We start from the raw sequence: 21,358 nt of genomic DNA on the forward strand, positions 1-21,358 counted from the left end.
GAATCCATCTGACGGGTGGGCAGGCCGACGTCAGTCAGACAGTGGGAGAGCAGTGGCTGGGGATGGGGTGGGAGGCAGGCTGTTTGTGTCTCAGCAGCCCGGGTGGGCGAGGCCAGGAGGTGGATGAGGGGTGGATGGGGGAGGCATCTACCTGAGTGTGCATCAGTGTGACCTGAGGCCCAAAGGAGCTTGGAGGTTGCCTCACCCACTGCTAAGGTCACGTGCATCACAGCACCCTGGAACCCTCTCCCTGCCCCTTCATGACTGGTCAGCCCTGCCTCATCTGCCTGCTCTGGGTGTGGGGCCTCTTCCTCCAGGGAGCCCTCCCTGAACCACCCCACCCCACTGTGACAGTGGACTTGCTGAAGGCTCACTGGGGCTTCCCAGAGAGTGCCTGGGTTCATTTTCATTCCATACAGCAGACGCTGCTCTCGGACCCATTTTACAGATGGAAAGACTGAGGCTCAGAGAGGTTAAGGGGCAGGATGGCAGCGCTGCTGTGCCCCAGCTACTCAGGACCCTTTTACTCCCACTTAAAGCCCTAGCACCATCCTGCGGAGCCTTTGTAAATCCTTACAGGATTTACGCCATCTCCACGCAGCTGGGAAGACCTGTGGGAAAGGTGCCCCCAAATGCCCTCCCTCCACTGAACCTTCCTGTCCATCCTGCCCCTTTCCACCCTGACTGTGGGCAGTCCCCATCCCTTCCCTACACCTTGCCTTCTCTATCAGACTGATGATGCCTGAGGACACAGACACGAAGGGGCCAGGTCCCAGCCTTCTCGGAGAGGCTCACAGTCTAGTGAGAGGACCATGGGGAAGAGGAGGGGATGGGGCTTATAGGCGACACACAGCCATGATAATAGGGACCACAAAAGCAAGACCTGCTGTGTCAGGCAGGTGCCATGAGCCGGGCACGGAGTCGAGAGCTTGACACGGACAAACTCTTAACGTTCTCTGTCATTGCTCTGAGAAAGGCACGATGGCCACGTCCCCATTTTACAGCTGAGGAGACTGAGACACGGGGAGGAGTCATCATTGGCTGAAAGTCCCAGAGCCAGGGATTGACGGTCCTGGGATCTGAGCCCAGGCCTCTGGCTCCAGGGCCTGTGCACACTGGAGGTGTTTTAAGAAATGCCGCTTTGTAGTGTGTTGCCGTTAGTGTGCACACAGTTTACACGGCCACATCAAGTGTGGCGGGGAGTGGGTGGGAATCGACAGAGAGGTCCCCTCATCCAACCCTCCGGAAGCCGGACAACCCCTGCGCTGCCCAGCTGACACCCCAAGGGCATTCAGTGACAGGACTGAATGGGTGTGTGCATGCTGGCGGGTGTCGGGCATTGTCATCGGCCCCAGATGGAGCTTTCTCGGGGGGGGTGAGGAACGGTAGGCACTCAGTCCGTCTTTGCAGAGCATTACAGTGAGCTCGGCTCCCCTTCTCCCGGGGTGCCCCGGACTTGACCCCAGTCTCTCCACTCTTCTCCCTGCAGGGAGCCGGGAGGCTGCCTTCACGTACGCCATCATTGCCGCCGGTGTGGCCCATGCCATCACAGCTGCCTGTACCCAAGGCAACCTGAGTGACTGTGGCTGCGACAAGGAGAAGCAAGGCCAGTACCACCGGGACGAGGGCTGGAAGTGGGGTGGCTGTTCTGCCGACATCCGCTACGGCATCGGCTTCGCCAAGGTCTTTGTGGATGCCCGGGAGATCAAGCAGAATGCCCGGACTCTCATGAACTTACACAATAACGAGGCGGGCCGAAAGGTAGGCAGCCAGGGAGGGGAGCCGGGCGGCTCTGGCAGATGTGCTGTGAAACAGCTTATTCCTAACGGCTGGTGTTGGGTGTCTGGTGGTGAGCCCCAGGGCTCTGCCCTCAGCCTCATTCGGCTGGACTCTGTCGTCGATTTGCTGCTGGTCAGGATCTGGGTATGGCGTGAAGCGTGTCAGTTACTGGAGAGATTGAATAACCGAGTCTCTGTTAAAACTGGATGGAACTCGGCAACATGGAACAAGGGACGGATGTGATGTCTTATCCTTGGGCCCACAAAATCAGCTATACAGATCTCTGATTGTGGGGAGGAGGTGAAGTGAGTTCAGTAAGAATCATCCCTGTGGAGCAGCTGCCGGGGCCGCTGAAATGTCCTTGCTCACCTTAGTCAAGATATGGGTGACTGTTCTGTCTTTATTGCCTCCTGAGATCCTCCTGGATTCTGGGCTCAGCTTAGAAGAGAGTCAGGGATGTTTCGGAATGTTTCTAGTGGAGGTGCTGGGATCGAAAGGGGGCTGGACATCTCTTCCCATGAGGAGCTGGCTGTCCCAAGGCAAGGGAGCACATGGGTCTTCAGGCCCAGAGTACAGAGTGAGGGCCCATGGGTGGGGGGTGTCACAGAGAGGCAGGTCCTACCGGTGTGAGGACAAGCCACGGCCATTGAGAAACAGATTGAGTTACCAAGAAAGTGAGGCCCCCATCCCAAGAAGTATTCAAGCACAAGCAGCTTGACCAGGCGTCTCGGGGCTCCCAAGTCAGTGCTGCCTGGCTTGGGTGCTGTCCCAGACAGAGGCCTGAGGTTGGGAGTGGTCTCTGTAAGTGCCTGTGAAGGCCACGGTGCTGGGAACCCACGCTGGAGCCCCCAGGCCCAGGAGGTGCTGGGAGAGGAAAGTCTCTGGGGGCCGCTTGGAGCTCGATAGAGAAGCCTCTGTGAGCCAGGGCAGATTGGGAGTGAGGGCTCCGTGCCACCTGGGTTGGGGATAGACCACCGCAGTGACAGGACATGTGCGGGCACTACAGGAGCTGGGCAGGAACAGGAGTGACAACAACGAGGGAAACCGTGCACAGGGCTATGGCGAACCAAGGAGCCCAGCGTGGTTCCTGTCTGGTGTGGCTCTGTGGGAATGCGGCCCACCGTGGCCGGACCTTTTGATTTTACACTCAGATTTTTCTGTGCAGTCCCTTCGTTTTTAAGTGTGGGTGTTTAGAACTGGTAGTCACCGGTAGCTCTTAAAAAATACAGAAAAAGGTGAAAAGGAAGATGACCAGAGGCTCCAACACATACATCTCCTGGCAAAGTGTGGGCCGCAAGCTGCCCATTCAGGTGACAGATGGTTAAGGGGCACCAATCTTGTTCTGCCAGAGCCTGTCCATCGGTCAGGTAGTCTTCTAGCTCTGGAGGCATCCGCTCACTTCATCCTCAAGGCATTCCTATGAATGGTCTTATCGTGATCCCCATTTCCCAGGTTAGGTAACAAGCCGAAGTTCCCACAGCTGATGAGCAAGGTCAGAATTCGAACCCAGTGCTTCTAGCTCTCGAGCTGGCCACGCGCTGCCACGGCGTGATGGTCGCAGCACAGGCTGGCAGCAGGCTGCCTGGGTTCGCGTTCTGGCTCTGTCGCTCCTTCCTTCACGAGAAGGAAGCAGAGCTGGCAGGAGTGTCCTCGGGGCTGAGGTGGAGAGGGAAGGAGACGGGTCAGGGGAGCACTTACCCCAGGGCCTGGCACCTAGGTGGTCCTCAGCACAGGCTGGGCATAACTACAAGTCGTGCGAGCACGTGTCAGGGGAGAGGGAGTCTGTCTGGCAAGTGGCGGGGGGTCACGCATGCACACCTTAGAGGGGAGCGAGCCCCCCTGGTGTGCAGAGGAGTGACACAGGCCAGCCGGGCCCTTCCTGCTGCTTTCAGGCCTCCCACTCTCTTCCTTCTCCTCTCCAGCCTCTTGCCACATCCTGTGTGTCAGAGCCTCCCAGGCTGCCAGGGTGAGTCACACAGGCCGAGCTGCTCACCTGGCCTGCCCCAGGGTGATGTCCTGGGGTAAAGCGTAAGGCCCTGCCTATCCAGTCCTGTGGCTGGGAGTGCCTACCTATAGCCAGCACACCCCTCCAGGGTCCCCAGCTGCCCATTCCTCTGTATTCCTGTGGTCAGATCACTCCTTATGGCTGGGGTTGCAGATCATAGGCTCCCTCCCGCCCTGGAAGCTGTCACTCCCTGGGGGTGGACAGAAGGAAGGCAAGTGGCTTCCCTCTCCCGGCCTCAGTTTCTTTACCTGTGCCTACCAGGTTGGGCCCCTGTGAGAACTGAAGGAGAGAAGTCCTAGCCTGGGGTAAGAAAGGATCTGTGTATATCACATGGGAGAGGGTTTTAGGAGCCATGTCACTGCAGCAGGTGTGAGGGCCATGGTTGCCGTTTCAGGCAGCTCTTGGGGGAAGCAGATGCTGGGAGCTGTCAGAGATCAGAAAACCAACCTCGGTGGGCTTCCTGGAGGATATGGGCCCCCCAAATGAGTGAGGTTTGACTAAGCAAAGAAGAGAGATGAAGGTAACCCAGGTCTGCTGTATGGAGGGGGTGGCCAAAGGCCAGAGGTGGGGACTTGGGGTCAGTTTGGGGGTCATGGGTCCCTGAAGGGGTAACAGCCACTGTTACCTGCAAGGTCACCTGCCACGTTAAGGAGTGAGAAGGGCCTTGCATTCTCCCCTCAGATCTTCCTGGGGCTGCCTTCTTCTTACTGGTCACCTTTCAGCTCAGATGTCCCCTCCTCAGAGAAGCTTCCCTTTCAATTCCTTCTTGCCCTTTTCTCAGATGCTGCCTTGTTCTGGAGCTTGCTCCCCTCCCTAGACCATAAGCTTGATGAGGACAGAGACCCTGTGTGTCTCATTCACGGCCACACACCAGAGCCTGGCATACAGAGACCTTCTGCATACATACAGAGTGAATGGTTGAGCACCTCATGGTCACTGGGGAGCCACTGATGGTTCTGGAGCAGAGGAGGTACGAAAATCATAGAAACTGACTCCAGGGACGCAGAGTACAGCTTTGGGCAGCGTCTGGGAAGAGTGCAGGCTGGGTCCTACTTGATGTTTCTGAGCAGGAACAACTCTCACGGCTCAGGGAAACCCAGCTGAGGGGATACTCCCCATACCTACCAACTCCACTCTAGTTTGGGAGGACCCTTGAGGGTACCCTTCCTGGAACAGCCATTGACCCTGACGCCATGTATTTTCCAGAGCTCGGAAGTAGAATTCAGGACTTCCCGTTGTACACGGGAATAGACCTGAGCACCCCTTTGTAGGGTGCAAAGGGAGGCCACCCAGGGCAGTGGCCATACTACTCAGGCAGAGCACAGAGGGAAGGCAGCTTTCCAGCCCAGCCCTGCGGTGCCAGACTGTCACTCCCTGCTACAGGGCCTGCCAAGGGTCCAGGCACATATCTAAGTGGTCAGGAGCAAGGACAGCCACTTAGCCTGGGGTTAGTAAGGCTCAGTGTATATCAGCTCAGGGTCCCATCTCTGTTTGAAGCCTCCGTTTCCCCATCTGTTAAATGGGGCCCTGATCCTCAATTTGTTCTGGACCCTCAGGTGCTGGTCAGGGCCTGGTGAGAGCCCCAGTGGGGAGATGCCCGCGGGATCCTGCAGGGTGCTATTTGTTATTCAAAGACATGGGGTCCCACCACAGGACCTCCCCCACAGTAGGCTTCCGTGGGCCCCACACACAGCAGAGGTAGGGAGCTGACAGCAGAAAAGGGGCCAGCCCGCAGCCGCTCCTGACGGAGCATCTTGGAAAGGATCACAGATGTGTTTATCGCTGGCTCCCTTGCCCCTGCTGTGAGAAGACAAGACTCAACCCGACCACAGGCTCTGGGCTTGTTGGCAGCTGGTGAGAAGCAAAAGGAGGAGGAAGTCAGGGAAGGGTTATGTGTCCTAAGGGGCAGAGGTGGGGTGGCAGGCCCCGTGACGGGGAACCCAGGGCAGCCCACCGCCTCACCTGGCAGATGAGGGAGAATAAACGCCATGGGGCACTTGCCTGCCCTTACGGGTCTCCAGTTTGGGTCTGAGCCCGGGCAAAGCCAGTCACTCACCTGCAGATGTGGGCCTTGGGCCTGGGGAGGCGGGGGTACCACTGCAGGCCGGCGGGGCTCCCCCCGCACTGTCTCATGCAGTTGTGCGGTCCTCGAATCAGAATGGTCAGGGGAGAAGATAGAAATGGGGGTGCCAACAGCTCTTTTGGGAAGGTGATTTTAGAATTATAGTCTCTCCCTATTGGAAAATCAGGGGCATGATATTTTTGGAATGAAATCACAGACCGCTCAGGTTGGGATTGTAGAACGTGAGGTTCACATGCTCACGTGTGGAGTTTGGAATCATAGGATCTTTGGTTGGGAGGGAGAGAGGCGTCAGAAGCGCTGGGCTGACATCTTTGGATGGCAGGATTTTTGTGGCTTTGCATGATTTCTTCCCAGCCTTTTGGGGAGATGAACTAACCACAGTTCTCGCCCTCAAGATGCTCAGTCTTGTGAGAGCGTCAGATAAGAGGAACAAAAAATAGGATTCCGGGCTACCCTCCACAGGAGAAATGCAATGCAGAAAGAAGAGGGAGTGGCTTCTTCTTGGAGAAGTCCGGAGACCTCTGGGAAGAAGAAGGGACTCCTTAGCAGGGCTTTGAAGGTTAAGTAGGAGTCCTCCAGGTGGACAAGGCAGGTGGGAAGAAGGAGGATAGTTCAGGCAGTGCAGGTGGCTGGTGAGGTGTTCTGTGTGTCCAGGGAGAGAGGGGTAATAGGCGATGAGGCTGCACAGGGGTGAGGACCAAATGCAGGGCCTTGAATGCCAGTTCAAGGAGTGAGACTTTCCCCTTCTGCAGGAGGTTGCTGAAGAGGCTTTGGTGGAGAAGTGTGTAGGCAGGTTTCTGGTCCTCTCTGGGACATAGTGTACAACAGAGTAAAGGGGGCAGGGCAGCAGCATGTGCCCAAACTCAGCAGGGGCCTCGGGAGAGTGGGGAAGGACAGCTGTTCAGGAAGCAGAATAGACAAGACCCACCTTGAGTTGTGTTTGGGATGGATGGGTGGACGCCTCTTCTCACTGGGATCAGGACCTGGGGCAGGGGGAGACCAGTGTCAGGGGAAATGATCAGGGTACCTTTGGGTGCTTTTGGGACTGGGAGACCCTGTGGCCTGCAAGTGGGGGTGCCCAGGGGTATCCTGGATGCCTAGATCTTAATTCTGGAGAGAGATCTTGTGTGGAGCCACTTCCCGGCAGCCACCAGCAGGAGGCAGTAACAGAAGCCCTGGCCTTTGGTAGGATTGCCCAGAGGGAGGATTCGAATGGGAAAGCAGGAGAGCTGGGCATTGCCTTTGGGAAGTGGGCACGGGACAGGAGGACTATGGGGAGCCAAAGAGCAGTCCTGGAGGTGGAAGGAGAGCCAGGTGCGGGGGCCCTTCCAGAGACATTCCGCTGCACATGTAGAATGCCCCTGTGGGGTTCAGAAAAGCCCAGCCTCTGCCAGGTGCCAGCTCTGGAACCCCAGCCAGGGGGATAGGGGACCGGCCTCTTGGAGCCTCCACAAACACATTGCACCTGGCGGGGCAGGCTGGCGAGGTCTTGCTGTGCACAGAGAGGGAAGTGTGCTGCAGCTCTGGGGCCTGGAGGGAGGGAGGGGCCCTCAGAGATCCCTTCCTGGGAGTGTGGTGACTGAGCCCCAGAGAGGCAGCCCCCAGGGATGGGGGCCCAGCTGGGATGGGGCTGGCCCTGCTGGAATGTGCTGCTTGCTCCGAGGGAGGTGAGCTCAGGGGGATGGAATGCCACTGGAGTGAGAAGTCACCTTCCAGTCCCTGCCCAGCCTCTCGCTCACGGGAGTGGTGGTGGTGGGGGGGGTCGGTCTTGTCCCTTCCTGCCCTGCCCCGTCTGGTCTGGGTGCTCCTGGGAGCTGGATTCCCACCCTGCCCTGGCTGCAGGCAGGCCTGTGAGTCAAGGGACACCAGAGACCTGGCCCCTGGCAGCTGGGCGGGGCCCAGATAAGGCTTACTCAGCTATGCTCCTCTCCACAGTGCAGAGGGCCACTTGCATATTTGACCAGATAGAGTGCTCAGCAGTGGCACGTTGAGGGCCAGAGGAGGAGCCAAGCCCTACCTGGTGTGAAGCCGGCTGATCAGGCAAGGCTGAGGCCTCCTGGGGCCACCATGCCCTCCATTTCTGCCCCAGATTCAGGAGCAGCTATGGGTTCTCACCTTCCCAGATGGAAAGGCTTCTTTTCAGAATTGAGGCACATGGGCCAGTGGCAGCTTTGGGCCAATCTTGACCTCTAGAGCTTCGGTTTCTTCCATGGTGGGACCACATGGTCTCAGGAAGGTCTTCCAGATCTGACATGTGGGGAAGGGGAAGACACAGGGTTCTTAGGACCAGTGGATACCAATTTTGTCTGAGGCCATGCATTCCTGGAATTTGCCAGTCTTGTTCCTGCCTCAGGGCCTTTGCACATGCTCTTTCCTCTGTCTAGAATGCTCTTCCCTCAATCTTTGCATAACTAGCTCCTTCTATTCCTTCAGGCCTCTGCTTAGATGTCCCCTTCTCAGGGAGTCCCTCCCTGACTTTCCTCCCCTACATCTACTTCAGCTCTCTCTGGATACTACTCTGCTTTATTTTCGATGGAACACTTACCCCCATATGAAATTATCTTATTTACATAGCTCATTATGTCTTTATTGCCTGTCTTCTTCCACTTCAATGCCAGCACCACAAGGTAGGGATGAGGTAAGTGCACAGGTGGGTTCTCTGTGCCTAGGACAGTGCCTGGCACATATTAAGTCCTCAAGAGATCTTTGCTGAGTGAATGAATGAAATGACAAGTATCTGCTCTTACCTTGGGGAATTTCCCAGGAGTAAGATTGCCAGATAAAATACAAGACTCCCAGTTAAATTTGAATTTGAGATAACAAATAGTTTCTTGGTATGAGTATGTCCCAAATATTATGTGGGACATACTTATACCCAGAAACTATTGCTGTTTAACTCAAATTCAACTTTTACCGTGTTTCTTGTACTTTTAAGTACAAGTTTTTTATGCCAACATATTATAAATACACGTGCAGTTGCCCCAACACAGAAAGATACCATGTACCTTTCCCCGGTTTTCCCTAGCAGCTTGCAAAACTATGGTACAATATCACAAGCAGGATGCTGGCATCGATACAGTCATGGCATGGAACATTTCTCTGAGATAAATGCCCCAGAGTGCAAACGCTGGGGTGGATGGTAGTTGTCTGGTTAGCTTTGTAAGAAAGTGCATCCCCACGGGCGATGTACAGGGATCCAGTTTCCCCGCGTCCTCACCAGCATTTGGCATTGTCGCTGGTGTTTACTGTTGCCATTCTGGTAGGCGTGATAGTGGTAAGGCCACCGACACACTGTGGCCTTAATGAGCCTTTCCCTAATAGCTAATGATGCTGCACATCTTTCCGTGTGTTTGTTTGCCATCCATATATCTTCTTCAGTGGAACGTTTTCATGACTTGTGCCCGTTTATTTTTATTTTTGAGTCAAAAAAAATTTTTTTAATATTTGTTTATTTTTGAGGGGGGAGCAGGGGAGGGGCAGAGAGAGAGGGAGACACAGAATCCAAAGCAGGCTCCAGGCTCCGAGCTGTCAGCACAGAGCCCGACGCGGGGCTCGAACCCACGAACCATGAGATCATGACCTGAGTTGAAGTCGGACGCTCAACCGACTGAGCCACCCAGGCGCCCCTCTTGTGCCCATTTTCTAATTAGGCTGTTTATGTTTGTACTGTTGAGTTCTGAGGTTTCTTTATACATTCTAGATGCTAGTCTTTTGTCAGACACATGTTTTGCAAATAGTTTTTTTCTCAGTGTCTGGCTTGTCTATCTGTCCTTGTCACAGGGTCTTTTCAGAGCAGTAAGCTTTTAACTTTGATCAGGTCCAATTTATCAGTTTTTCCTTTTGTGGATAGTGCTTTTGGTAATGGGCTAAGAACTTACTGACCCCCGTCCCAAAGTCTGTGATTTGTTTTTTTAATGAGCTAGTTATTTTGAAATCAACAAAAGGCTTCTTTGTTATTTTAAAAAAATGTATTTATTTATAATTGTAGTAAAATACACATAACATCACACTTACCATCCTAATCATTTTGAAATGTACAATTTGGCAGTGTAAGTCCAACAGCACGGAGCCCGACACAGGGCTCGAACTCATGAACCACGTGAGATCATGACCTGAACGGAAATCAAGAGTCAGCCGCTTAAGGAACAGAGCCACCCAGGGGCCCCTCTCTGTGGCTATTTAACTTTAAATTAATTACAAACAAATAAAAGTAAACGTTCAGTTCCTCAGTCCACATGTCAAGTGCTGGGGGGCCACATGTGTCTCATGGCTGCCGTCTCAGACGGTTTCATCTTTTCAGGGAGGTCTGTTGGACAGCACCCATCAGCTTGGGGGAGCAGTGGGCGCAGACATTGGTGTTGTTATTAAGGGGACTTGGGAAGGTCTTGGCAGCAGTGGGAGCGAATCCGTTCACCTCCTGGCCCCTAGCCAGCCCAAGGGGTTCTCAAATAGTGGCCATCTGATTTCTCTTGGAAGGAATTCTCAGTGTGGCTGCTGGCCCTTCAGCCAGGGGGCTCATTTGAAACCGAAGTGAGGTGGGGAGGGGGCCCTGAGGGGCCTCCCAAGTGGGGTGAAGCCGAGGGGGCTCAATTTCACCGTGGTGAGACCTAGTCAGAAGGCGCCCACCAGGGACAATCGCTGCCTTTGTCCTCAGGAGGGGGACTGGGGTTCCTGGGTGTTATCAAATCTGCTGGGATGAAGGGAGGGGGAGCCAAGTGCTGGTGGGGGAGACAGGGAGGGGAGGGGCAGGAGTGGTCTTAGAGGGGAGGAGGGAGGAGTGGGGTGGGGCCCAGCGAGATGGGGGAGCAGGCGGGTCACTTTCCCTAATTCTGAAAGCTTGCATGTCCTTTGAGGAGAAACCCAGGTGCCTGTGTGTCCTGAAAAAGGGCTCTTTGCCTGAGAAATGGGCTTCTTTAAATCATGACCTTGCAGCGTGCCGTAGAGTTGCAAATAACCAACACTGCTCACAGCGGCCAGTGCTTGCTGTGTCCCAGCGCTCTGTCTAAGGGAGTTAATCTGTTTCACTGGCCTAACAACCTTGGGAGATGGGGGGGGATCCTTGTTAACTCCATTCCACAGTAGGGCAGCTGAGGTCCAGGCAATGACTTGAGCAGCATCTCAGGCTCCTGGGAAGTCCCAAAGGTAGCAGAATGAGTTACCTCATCTCAGGGTCTCCCTGGATGTTGCGGGTGGGACCAGGCTCTGGGCCAGGAGGGTGCAGGCAGTGTGAGCCCAGCACTCAGCTGCTCTGTGCACCCCTCTCAAGGCCTGACGTAACACGTGCCTGCCCATTCCAGGTGCTCTCCGTAAATGATCTCACAGGGAAGGGCCTGTGTTGTCACTCCCATTTCACAGATGTGGAAAACTGAGGCACAGATCAGTTAAGCGGTACACTGAGGTTGCTGAGGTAGAAAGCATCTGAGTCAGGATTCCCTCCCGGCCATCTGCCTTTGTAGCCTGTGCTCTATGCAGCCTCTTCTCATCCTGCAGTAATGTATATATATAGTTGTGTGTGTGTACTGTATATGTATACACACACATACGTGTTTATATATACATAATATGTGTGTGTATGTGTATGTATTTGAGGGAGGGGGAGCCTAGAGGATTGGTTGTATTACAAAGTAATAATTCTAACAAGAACATTGGTAAAACACTTTATAATTTGCAAAGCCTTTCTTTGACACTTTGATGGCCAAGGCTTGAAACGCTCTTCCAAGGGAGTGGTGAAAATGTGCCCATTTTGCAGGCAAGGCGATTGAGGCTCTGGCTGGGTGCCACGCAGTTTGCTGGGAGGGTTGCTCTGTGGGGAGCTATTCTCCCCTGGGCTTTGAGGTTCCTGGCAGGGTGCAGGGAGGCAGGTCAGAGGGCTCCTGGCCACACTGTGCTCTTGACTCATGAAGGGATGTTGGACTTTTGTTCCACTCTGGGAGCTGTGAATGACACAGCTGGGGAAAGAGCTACAATAAAAACCCCAACTTTGCAACTTGTATACGGCATGACCTTGGGCAGTTTTCCCCCTCTGAGCCTCAGTTTCCTCACTGGGAGAAAAGTGATGATTTGTACTCCCCAGAGCCGCTGTGTAGACTGAATGGGACAATGCTCAAGAGTGCTGGGTTCTGTGCTCTCTTGCTTGATGAGTGCTCAGAAAACAGTAGCTACTATTGTGAATATTGTTATTATTAGTAGCAATGCTAGTCATTTTAAAGCTACGATTAGGTTTTAATCCCTATATTCTATTCCTAAGGGTCTTTCTAGCTCCATTTAAAGCTCCCTTTTTCCCCACATAGCAGACAGGTAGCATGCTGGAAGGACTGGGGAGCAGATGTGTGAGAGGTCATTGGGATTGTCACTTTACTGGACAGGAGACCAAGCCCTTGCAATGCCACACTGGTCCTCCCGGCTCTGAGACAGAGGAGGTCTGTCTGGGTCTGTCAGTCATGTCTGAGCAGCCACCTCCAAAGAGGGCCCTGCCCTTGCCCTTTCTGGCCCCATGCCACAGGTACCCAAGTTCATGCCACATTCCGGGACCTGCAGGTTGTCCAGTCCCATCTCCTGCCCAGATTTCCCACCCAAAGGCAAGCCTCACACACCCAGCTGCCTGCCACTCTCCGCTCCAGGATATCTGCTGGAAAACTCCACCTGCCCCAAACCTCCCTGCTCATCTCGCTCCCGCCAACGGGCTCCTGCTTCATTCCTCCCGACCCCCAGCTCCATCCTTCCAGTTGTCCAGGCCCAAAAGCTTGACTTGGTCCTTGACACTTTCCTTCACACCCCACATCCAATTTGTTGATTCTACCTGTGACATCTTTCCGGAATCTTCCCCCTTCTAACAGCCCATACCCCTGATCCTCTGGTCCACGCTGCTGTCATCTCTTCCCTGAAATAGTACAACAGCCTCCTAACTTGTTTCGCTTCTCCCACCTTGGCCCCTGTGGTCTTATCCAGCATAAGTGAAACCATGTCTCCTCTGCTCATGACTTTGTAGTGGCTCCCAACTCACTCAGAGTAAACATCAAGTCTTCACCATGCCCGACATGGCTCTTCATGACCTGGGCCCCCATGACCCTTTGACCTCATCTCCTTCTACTTCCTCTTTGCTCTCTCTGTTCCACCTGTTCCTTAAACACACTGGGTCTATCCCTACCTCAGGACCTTTGCACTTGCTATTTCCTCTGCCTGGAATGCTCACCCTCCAGACATTCACCCCTTCACCTCCTCAAGTCTTGGCTCATGTACTACCTTCCTAAGGAGGCCTTTCCTGACCACTCTATTTGCAACTGCTGCCCCGTCGGCCTCACCACTTCCTGTCCCCTTCCATGTTTTCTTTTTCTACATAGTACTTATGACCACCTGACATAATATTGGTAGTTTGCCAAATGATCCCAGTGTGGCTGGGAAAAGTTAAAAGTGTTTGCTGTAGGAGCCCTCCTATAGGAACAGTGCAGGCTCAGACAGACGCTTCCTTCCCGCCTTTTAAACTCAAGTCTGTGCCTTCAATATTGGTTCCTATGGACCAGCTTTACATTGGGATTTCATTCTTAAACTCCTATGCAGCCTTTGTCTTACTCTGGGCACTATTCTAAGTACTTCATATCTATGAACTCATAAAAATCTCAACCTAGTGAGATAAGTACTGTTGTCAGCTGCCTTTTATGAATGAGAACCCTGAAGCACATAGAAGTTCATTGACTCACCCAAGGTCACACGGCTAAGGAAGAGAGATCCAGGATCTGAATCCAGGCAGTCTGGCTCCAGAGCCTATACTTTGGCTATATTCCTTTTTTCTGCACTCATTCAGTCATTATGTATTTATAGACTGTCTTCTTTGTGTCAAACACAAGATTTTAGAGACCCACAGATGACAGAAAACATGGTCCTTTCCATCAGAGAGCTCACAGTCTTATAGGAAGTGAAGAGCAAGTAAATAAGGAGAAAGGGAACAAATATTCATCCAGTGAACATCCACTAACACCTACTAAGTGTTAGGCACTGGAAAGCAAGAGATAATATTTCTGCTTTTGAGATTCTTACATTGTAATAACAGAAGGAAATGGTGAATCACTGCATATATTCATGATGGCATAAGCTGGATTTGGTAAAAGACAGCGTAGGGGACTGTGGGACCCCAGGATATGAGGTCTAACCATCTGGGGGTTGGTTTGGATGGGTGGGTGGTGGATGGCTGAATGGTTGGACAGATGGTTGGATGGTTATGCAGATGGATAGATGGATACTTGAATGGATAGATGTTAGAAGATGGATGGATGGATGGATGGATGGATGGATGGATGGATAGTATTTGGAAGGATCATTGGATGAATGGTTATATGGGTGGACAGGTGGATGAATGGATGGATGGATGAATGGATAGTTATTTGGAAGGATGGCTGGTTGAATGGATGGGTGAAAAGCTGAGCTCATTGCTGGCAAGCTGGACATTTTCCCAGTGAGATCAGCAGACCAGCTGAAAGAAAGGGATGGAAATCCATGCATTCATTAATTCAGCAAATGTTTATTAAGCACCTATTTATGTGTCTGGTACTGTTTTAGGTTCTGGGATTAGAGGGTGCTTGCCTTTATGGAGCTGACATTCCAGAGGGAAAGCAGAGGACAAACAAATAATCAAACAGAGAGAATCTACTGTGAGAGAGCAATAAAGCCATGATTAAAAAAGGAAAGCACAGTGAGAAGAGGGGATGACAGGGGCAGGGGTGGGGGGCGTTTTATATTGGGTAGTCAGGAGGAGTCTCTCTGAGAAGGTGAGTTCTGAGCAAGAAGTGAGGAAGGGGCCCCTGTGGGGAATAGCACTGGAGACAGAGGGAACCACAGGCACAAGAGCCTGAGGCCCAGAGGCCAGTGTGTTTCTCACTGAGGGAGAGAGGGGAAGGTAGGAGGTGAAGTCACATGGGTGTGTTTGGGAGTGGGGCTGGGAGCCGGGAGGGCACATCACCTCCCAACCCCTGTGGGTTTGGTTGTGTCCTGGAAAGCCAATGGTGGATTTTGAACCTGGGCCGATGTGCCTTTGGAAATGCACCACCCTCCCTGTTCCCCTCTTGTGGGTTCCCAGCCCTGCTCCCTCCTGGCCTGCTCACAGTTGGGAGGCTGTCAGCATTTTAATTACAGCTCCCAGCTCTCAATGGTTTACAACTCAACCGTAAAACAGGCCCTGGGCAACCCGTGGCACCTCTGAGTGATTTACTTGCTTACCATTTCTATATTTAGTGCCATTTAATGCCTGTGGGCCAAGTTTTCAGAGAGAAAAAGAAGGAGGAATTTAGGGGGAGTTGGTCACATTGGTTTTTGTTTTTTTTGTTTTTTTTGTTTTTTTTGTTGTTGTTGTTGTTGTTTTAACACACAGCTCTGTTTTCCAGTTATTTTCTGAGATTATTTCCCAGCCTTTAAAACGTTACAAGGTGCCAACCAATGGTGTATTCTGTGTTCATTTCTAAGAGAGACTGGTCCCTCGCGAAGCTGCCCTTTTTTCTTGAAAGTATGTTTGCTTCCTGGTGCGAGAGAGCAGGGTTTGAAGGACGGCATGGACCAAGTGTATGACTCTGGGACAATGGCATCCATTAGGATTTCATGTAATGCAGGCTGGACTTGGGGCCATTGGCTCCCACTCCATGTCGGAAACGGGGATCCCCCAGACCTCCAGTCGAGGCATCCACAAGGCATCTCAAATTTACACGTGCACACAGATCACCTAGGGAGTGTGTGGAAAAGCAGATTCCGGAATCTGTACTTCCAATGAGCCCCCACGAGGCCATGCTGTTGGTCCTGGGGCCATGCTTTGGGCAACAAGGAATTGACCAGCTGTCCGATAGAAATTAACACAAGCTGTGTAGGTAATTTAAATTTTCTAGTAGCCACATCAAAAAAGTTAAAAAGGGGATACTAAACTTAATAATGTATTTTATTTAATCTAAAACACCCAAAATGTTATCATTTCAATATGTAATCAACATGAAAATACTGAGATGTTTTATGTTATTTTTTTTTTCCATAACAAGTCTTTGAGATCTGGTATTTGCTTTACACTTAAAGCTCATCTCCATGCAGACTGGCCACAGTCTGAGTGCTCGTGTGGCCGGCGGCTCCCATTTTGGACAGTGCAGATCTAAATCTGGCTTGCACACCTCTGGTGCTGGAGAGCCCACTCCCTCTGCAAAGTCCACTCCCATCCTGCAGGCTCAGTTGGGAGTTGCACCCTAAAACAACTAGGAAGAGCCACCTTTGCTCCCCAGGTCCTCCAGCTCATTGGCATCCTCTGCAGAAAAGAGTCCTGCAAAAATCTGGAAGCACCGACCAGGCCCCCTTGAAGCCCTGTCCTCTAGCTCCCTCCTGTGAGGCAGGCATGTCACACACTCTGCCTCGGTTAGCAACCCTGAGCCAGTTTCTGTTGTTGTTCTCAACCCCCAGTTTTCTTGCTGAAGAATCAGGCTCAGAGAGGTGAAGTGATATTCCTGTGATCACCCAGCCAGGAGTTGCCAGAGCTAGGACTCCCAGCGGGGACGCTGAAAACTCCTCTCTCTGCTCTAAGATGCTCCAGTTCCCTTGGTGTGATCTGGCTTCCGAGGACCTTCCAGGCCCACTCACACTCCACCAAGTTCGCAGGGCCAGCCCACGTGGCACTGACAGAGCCTCAGAGATGGCCGGGAGAGTGGGGCACAGAAGCGACGCAGCTCTTGGTGGCTGGGCTGGGACAAAAGCCCAGGTGCCTCTGAGCCCTTGGGTCTCAGCTCCTGAAGCAGTTCCCTGTAGCTTCAGAGCAGTAAGAAATCAGTTATTCCTCCATCGTGGCCCCCCTCCGCTGCGGGGCGAGGCCCCACCCCACCTCTCTGGAAACTGGCCTGGCATAGAGATAACCCAGGGTGTTTTTCCCAGTTGCCTGGCTGGAAAAAACCTGACTCCATCGGGGGCAGGAAAAGGCATATCTCAGGGGACGTGTGCCTGCGCCCATGTCCTCTGGGACATGTGGGGCAACAAGGAACCTGAGGCCAGACCGGCCCACCCTCCTGGATACCAGCTCCTATGCCCAGACACCGACACAAAGAGAACTTTTGTCCTGGGATGGGGGTTCAAAGGGCTTCATTAGTACTGGTCGCCCAGGCAGGGACTTGTTGGGATCAGGGAAGTTCATCTGGGGGTGGCCAGGGGCACAGAGGATGACCTCATTCTTGAGTCTTCCCTCCATGCACTGGAGCGTCCATCCCTTATGTCCCCTGTTATTAGGCCCTTCCCTGGGGTGTCAGCCTTCCTCTGTGGACTAAGTCAGGGCCTCTTTACAAGATCTCACCGGGAAGGAAATGGCCAGCTAGGCTCCTGAGCCGGGATGAATTCATTCATTTGTTCACTAACTCACTCCTTGATTGCATCCAAATGCTGGCTGAGCACCTCCCATGAGGTAAGCCTCTTCTAGATGCCTCCTGAGCAAGAGATAAGGGCAGTGCTTTTTTGGAGCTGACATTTAGGCAGGGAGGGGGGAGGAAAATGAGTTATCTCCAGGGGCCCTGAGTCTTGGAAGATGTAAGTGGAGATACGACAGCTGGGGGAGAATGCATGGGCCACCATGGAGAGTTGCTTTGAGGAGCGGAACTGTAGCTGAGGGACCAGAGGAAGGGTGTCACAGGCAGAGGGAATAGCAGCTGCAAAGGCCCTGAGGCAGCGTGGGCTTCGTGTGGTTCAGAAAGACCTGACATTAAGTGTTTACAGAAGGGATTTCCAGGGCTGCGCAACCAGCCCTGTAAAAATTTTAGAATGTTTTCATCCCCACCGAAAGAAAGCACGTGCCTATTAGCAGTTGCTCCCCACTCCTAATTCCCCCAGCCCCGGGCAACCATTAATCTGCTTTCTCTCTCTGGATTTGCCAGTTCTAGACATCCATATAAACAGAATCGTACAATATGTGACCATTCACATATTGTGAAGGTAGATGGCTTATTTCACTCAGCTTAATGGTTTCAAGGTCCATCCATGTTGAGCCTGTGTCAGTATTTCATCCCTTTTTATGGCTGCGTAATACTCCATCATATGAATATGCCACATTCTGTTTATCTGCTCGTCAGCAGGTGGGTGCATGGGTCGTTTCATGTTTGGGCTCCCGCGAATAGTGCTGCCGTGAACATTCTCGTCCGAGTCTTGTGTGGATGCGTGTTTCTGGTCTGACTGTTGCACTGTCCTTGTGGTCAAATACCACAGGCCTTTGAAGTTTCACCTTCAGCATTGTCCTTGAAGGCGCACAGGTCTCTGGGTCAAGAGAGGAGGGTCTGGACATAGGCACCGGCCTGCTGGGCAGCACGGGCCGGCCGTGCCCTGGGCGCTGGGGCTCTGATCCCCATAGGGCTGGCAGGGTGTGGCTGATTCACCACCGAAGCAGGTTCATAGGGGCCTTCCTCTGGAAAATGGCCAAGCTCTCTTCCAGCTTCTGTGAGCTTCCTTGCTGTTCATCTGCAGTTCTGCCCGGCTGAGCCCCCGTCTTATTGCTTCCCACACCTGCTCAGCCCCCCAGTCTGTCATCCATGCGACCACACGAGGGGGCTTCCCAAATGCCAAGTCCCTTTCTGTCCCATGCGAAGGCCGGGCTGGCCCTCTCCTCATGTCTTGACTGCTTCCTGCTCCCTTGTGCTCTGGGGCCTTTGCCCATGCTCTTTTCTCTGCCTGGTCTGTCCTTGCCTCCTTTTTGTCTGGCCAGGTCCTTCTCGACATCCTGGTCTTGACTCAGGAGGACATTTCCTCACCTCACTCCAGTCAGTTTCCTCTGTTACTGCTCTCAGTCGTTCATTTAGTGAGTATTTTCCGGCACCAACTATGGTCCTGGCACCAGTCTAGGTGCTGGGGACCCAGCAGGGAGCAGACAGACAAGTCCCTATCCTTGAACAACGTACATTCTAGTGGGAGACAAGAGCAACCGAACAAAGAAAATGCATGCTATGTCACTTACTGACACAAGGGAGCAAAATGAATCAGGGCAGGGGTCAGGGAAAGTGTTCTTGGAAAGGAGAGATTTGAGCAAGGGTCAAGTGAGGGACGGAGCCCTATGGAGGGTGGGGAAGAGTGTTCCAGGCAGAGGGATAGCAAGTGTAAAGGCCCTGAGGCAGGAGCACGCCTGGTGTGTGGGAAAAACAGAAAGGAACCTATTGTAACTTGAGCGCAGTGGACAAGACATCCGAGGTGAGGTCAGAGGTAGCAGGGGATGATAGGGGTAGATGGAGACAGAACTGTATAGTGAGCCCCACGTACCCAACGCCGAACTACAACAACCCCAACATTTGGCCAAGAGCCATCAACATTGTTTTAGTCTCCACCCCAGTTCCTCTAAACTGGAACCGCTTAGGGCAGACATCATGTTACTCCACTAATCAATAAGGATTTTTTAAAAACATAATAATGGTACTGTTATTACCTGGAACAACACAAAGAATTCGTCAATGCTCTATGATACCCCATCTGATTCAGATTCCTCCATTGGCTCAAAAACGTCTTCCAGTCGGGTTGCAGGAGGCAAACTGCTGGGGGCTATGACCGCGGGAGGGGCAGGTGTGTGCTTCCCTTCAGAGCTATCGCTGGGAGAGGCTGGCCTCAGCCTGCGTGACACTTGGGTGCATGGTCACCTTCCCTGCAGAGCATAAGCTTCCAGAGAGCAGGGGACTTGCCTCTTCCTGCCCACCTGGCCATCAACCTCAGGGCCCAGCCTAGGGCAGGGGTTAAATGAACACGTGGTGGAAAGGTGAATAGTAAAAGAATGAATGAATGAATGAATGAATGCTCCGGAAGTCGGGGGGAACGTGTGGGTTAGTGGCTCCACCTCGCTCCTGCCGGCCTCCCTGCCCCTCATGCTATAGTGGGGTCACCTGACTACCATCCGGGCCACGGTCCACATTCCCCACCTAGACCCCGTCTCTAGGGCTGACCCCGTCGGAGGCAGCCCCTGCCCCTTAGTCATCCCAGCTCCTCCCAGTGAGTCCGCTCATGAGAAAGAAGCAGACAGAGCATGTCTGTGAGAGATGGGCTGGGGCTAGGAGGCGGCTCCTGGAGCCACCACTGGCCACCTTGGGCCTGTCCGTTCCACCTCGAAAATGGGGTTTCTACCTTCCATGCCCTAAACAGCCCTTTCAAAGGGTTGTGCTAGAATCAGCTGATAGGTGAGCAAAGCTGAGGCCTGGCCTAGGGCCCCTGGCAGGAAGCACAGTGAAGCCCGTCTGCTGCTCCCAGCTGGGCTCGCTCACCTCCAAGGGTGTGTGTAGGGTGTGTGTGAGCATGTGTGATGTGTGCAAGCCTGTGAGGAGTGTATGTGTGTATGATGTGTGAGCATGGGGGCGCTCTATGTGTGTATGTATGTGTTGGAGCACAGGAGGTTATGCGGTGTGTTGGGGTGGGTGAGGGACTACCTGAGTATGTGCCGTGCAGGGCTGACTGGCGTGTGGTGGTGTGTGAGAGTGTGCACACGTGTGTGTGACTGGGAGTGGGGCAGCAGGCGAGCCCAAGCACCCGTGCGACTGTGTGGTGAGGACCGCGAGGGTGTGAACAGGGTGGGGGCCGCTGGGGCCATGCATACGTGGAGGGTGCGTGTGTGTGTGTATGTGGCGCGAGGGGTGTGTCTGGGTGTGTGTGCCTGTGTGCAGGAGTGTACAGGTGTACTGGGGGGAGCGGGAACCTAGAAGGAGACAGGTCTACGGGTGGGGGGGGTCTGTCCCTGAGACGTGGCTCCCTACGAGTCCCCAAGGTTGGGCAGGGGCCAGTCCGTGGAGGCCTCGAGAGCCGGGCAGACTGGGCTCGAACCCCAACGACAGGGAGCCAGGGTGGCCTCTGAGCAGTTGTAACCTGGCCAGCGCTGAGTTTCAGAAGGTCCCAGTCTAGACCAGGAAACTTCTCTCTCCGCTTTGGGTTGACACTCCTTTTCCTGAGGCCCGGGCCGGACGCTGGGCCTGCCTCACTGTCAGGGCTAACCCGGCTGCCCTCCACTACCTCTGTCCTGTGGGGTGTGACGTTCCCCCTGCTATTCCCACCTGAGGCAGACGGGGATATTTGCTTGAGGTCAGTGCATCCAATATGACTTAAAGAATGTGGCTGAGAAGAAAATACTCCAAATGTTTACTGAAAAAAAGCTGCCTTTTCCTCTCTTTCATCTGAGTTGCCCAGAGGAATACAGCTGCAGCTGGGTGATATGCAGCTTTCTGCTCATGATGGATTGACACGCGGGGCGGGGGGGGGGGGGTGGGAGGGAAGGAGGATGAGGAGCAGAGGGGGAGGGGCAGTAGGAGGGAGAGGAACAGCTGGAGGGGGAGGAGCAGCTGGAAGGGGAGGAGCAGGAGGAGTAAGAAAGAGGAGTAGCAGGGAGAGGAGGAGGAGCTGTAGGAGGAGGAAGAACAGGAGGAGGAGGAGGAGCAGGAGGAGGAGGAGGAGCAAGAGGAGGAGGAAGAACAGGAGGAGGAGGAGCGGGAGGAGGAGGAACAAGAGGAGGAGGAAGAACAGGAGGAGGAGGAGTAGGA

The 21,358-nt window shown here is 53.5% G+C and overlaps 1 protein-coding gene across 3 annotated transcripts in view; it reads left to right on the forward strand.

Annotated features, from left to right (window-relative positions):
* WNT7A (Wnt family member 7A) overlaps positions 1–21,358 on the forward strand; it is a 78,426-nt gene that overhangs the window by 38,122 nt on the left and 18,946 nt on the right. For all 3 annotated transcript variants that reach the window (XR_006214978.1, XM_007093364.2, XM_042979597.1), the window contains exon 3: positions 1,490–1,761. Coding sequence is in view for 2 of the 3 variants with exons in the window: in XM_007093364.2 (XP_007093426.2) it covers positions 1,490–1,761 (272 nt within the window). In the remaining variant the exon portion in view is untranslated. The remainder of the gene's footprint in view (positions 1–1,489; positions 1,762–21,358) is intronic.

This window comes from Panthera tigris, chromosome A2 (genome assembly GCF_018350195.1).
Source record: "Panthera tigris isolate Pti1 chromosome A2, P.tigris_Pti1_mat1.1, whole genome shotgun sequence".
NCBI lineage: Eukaryota > Metazoa > Chordata > Mammalia > Carnivora > Felidae > Panthera > Panthera tigris.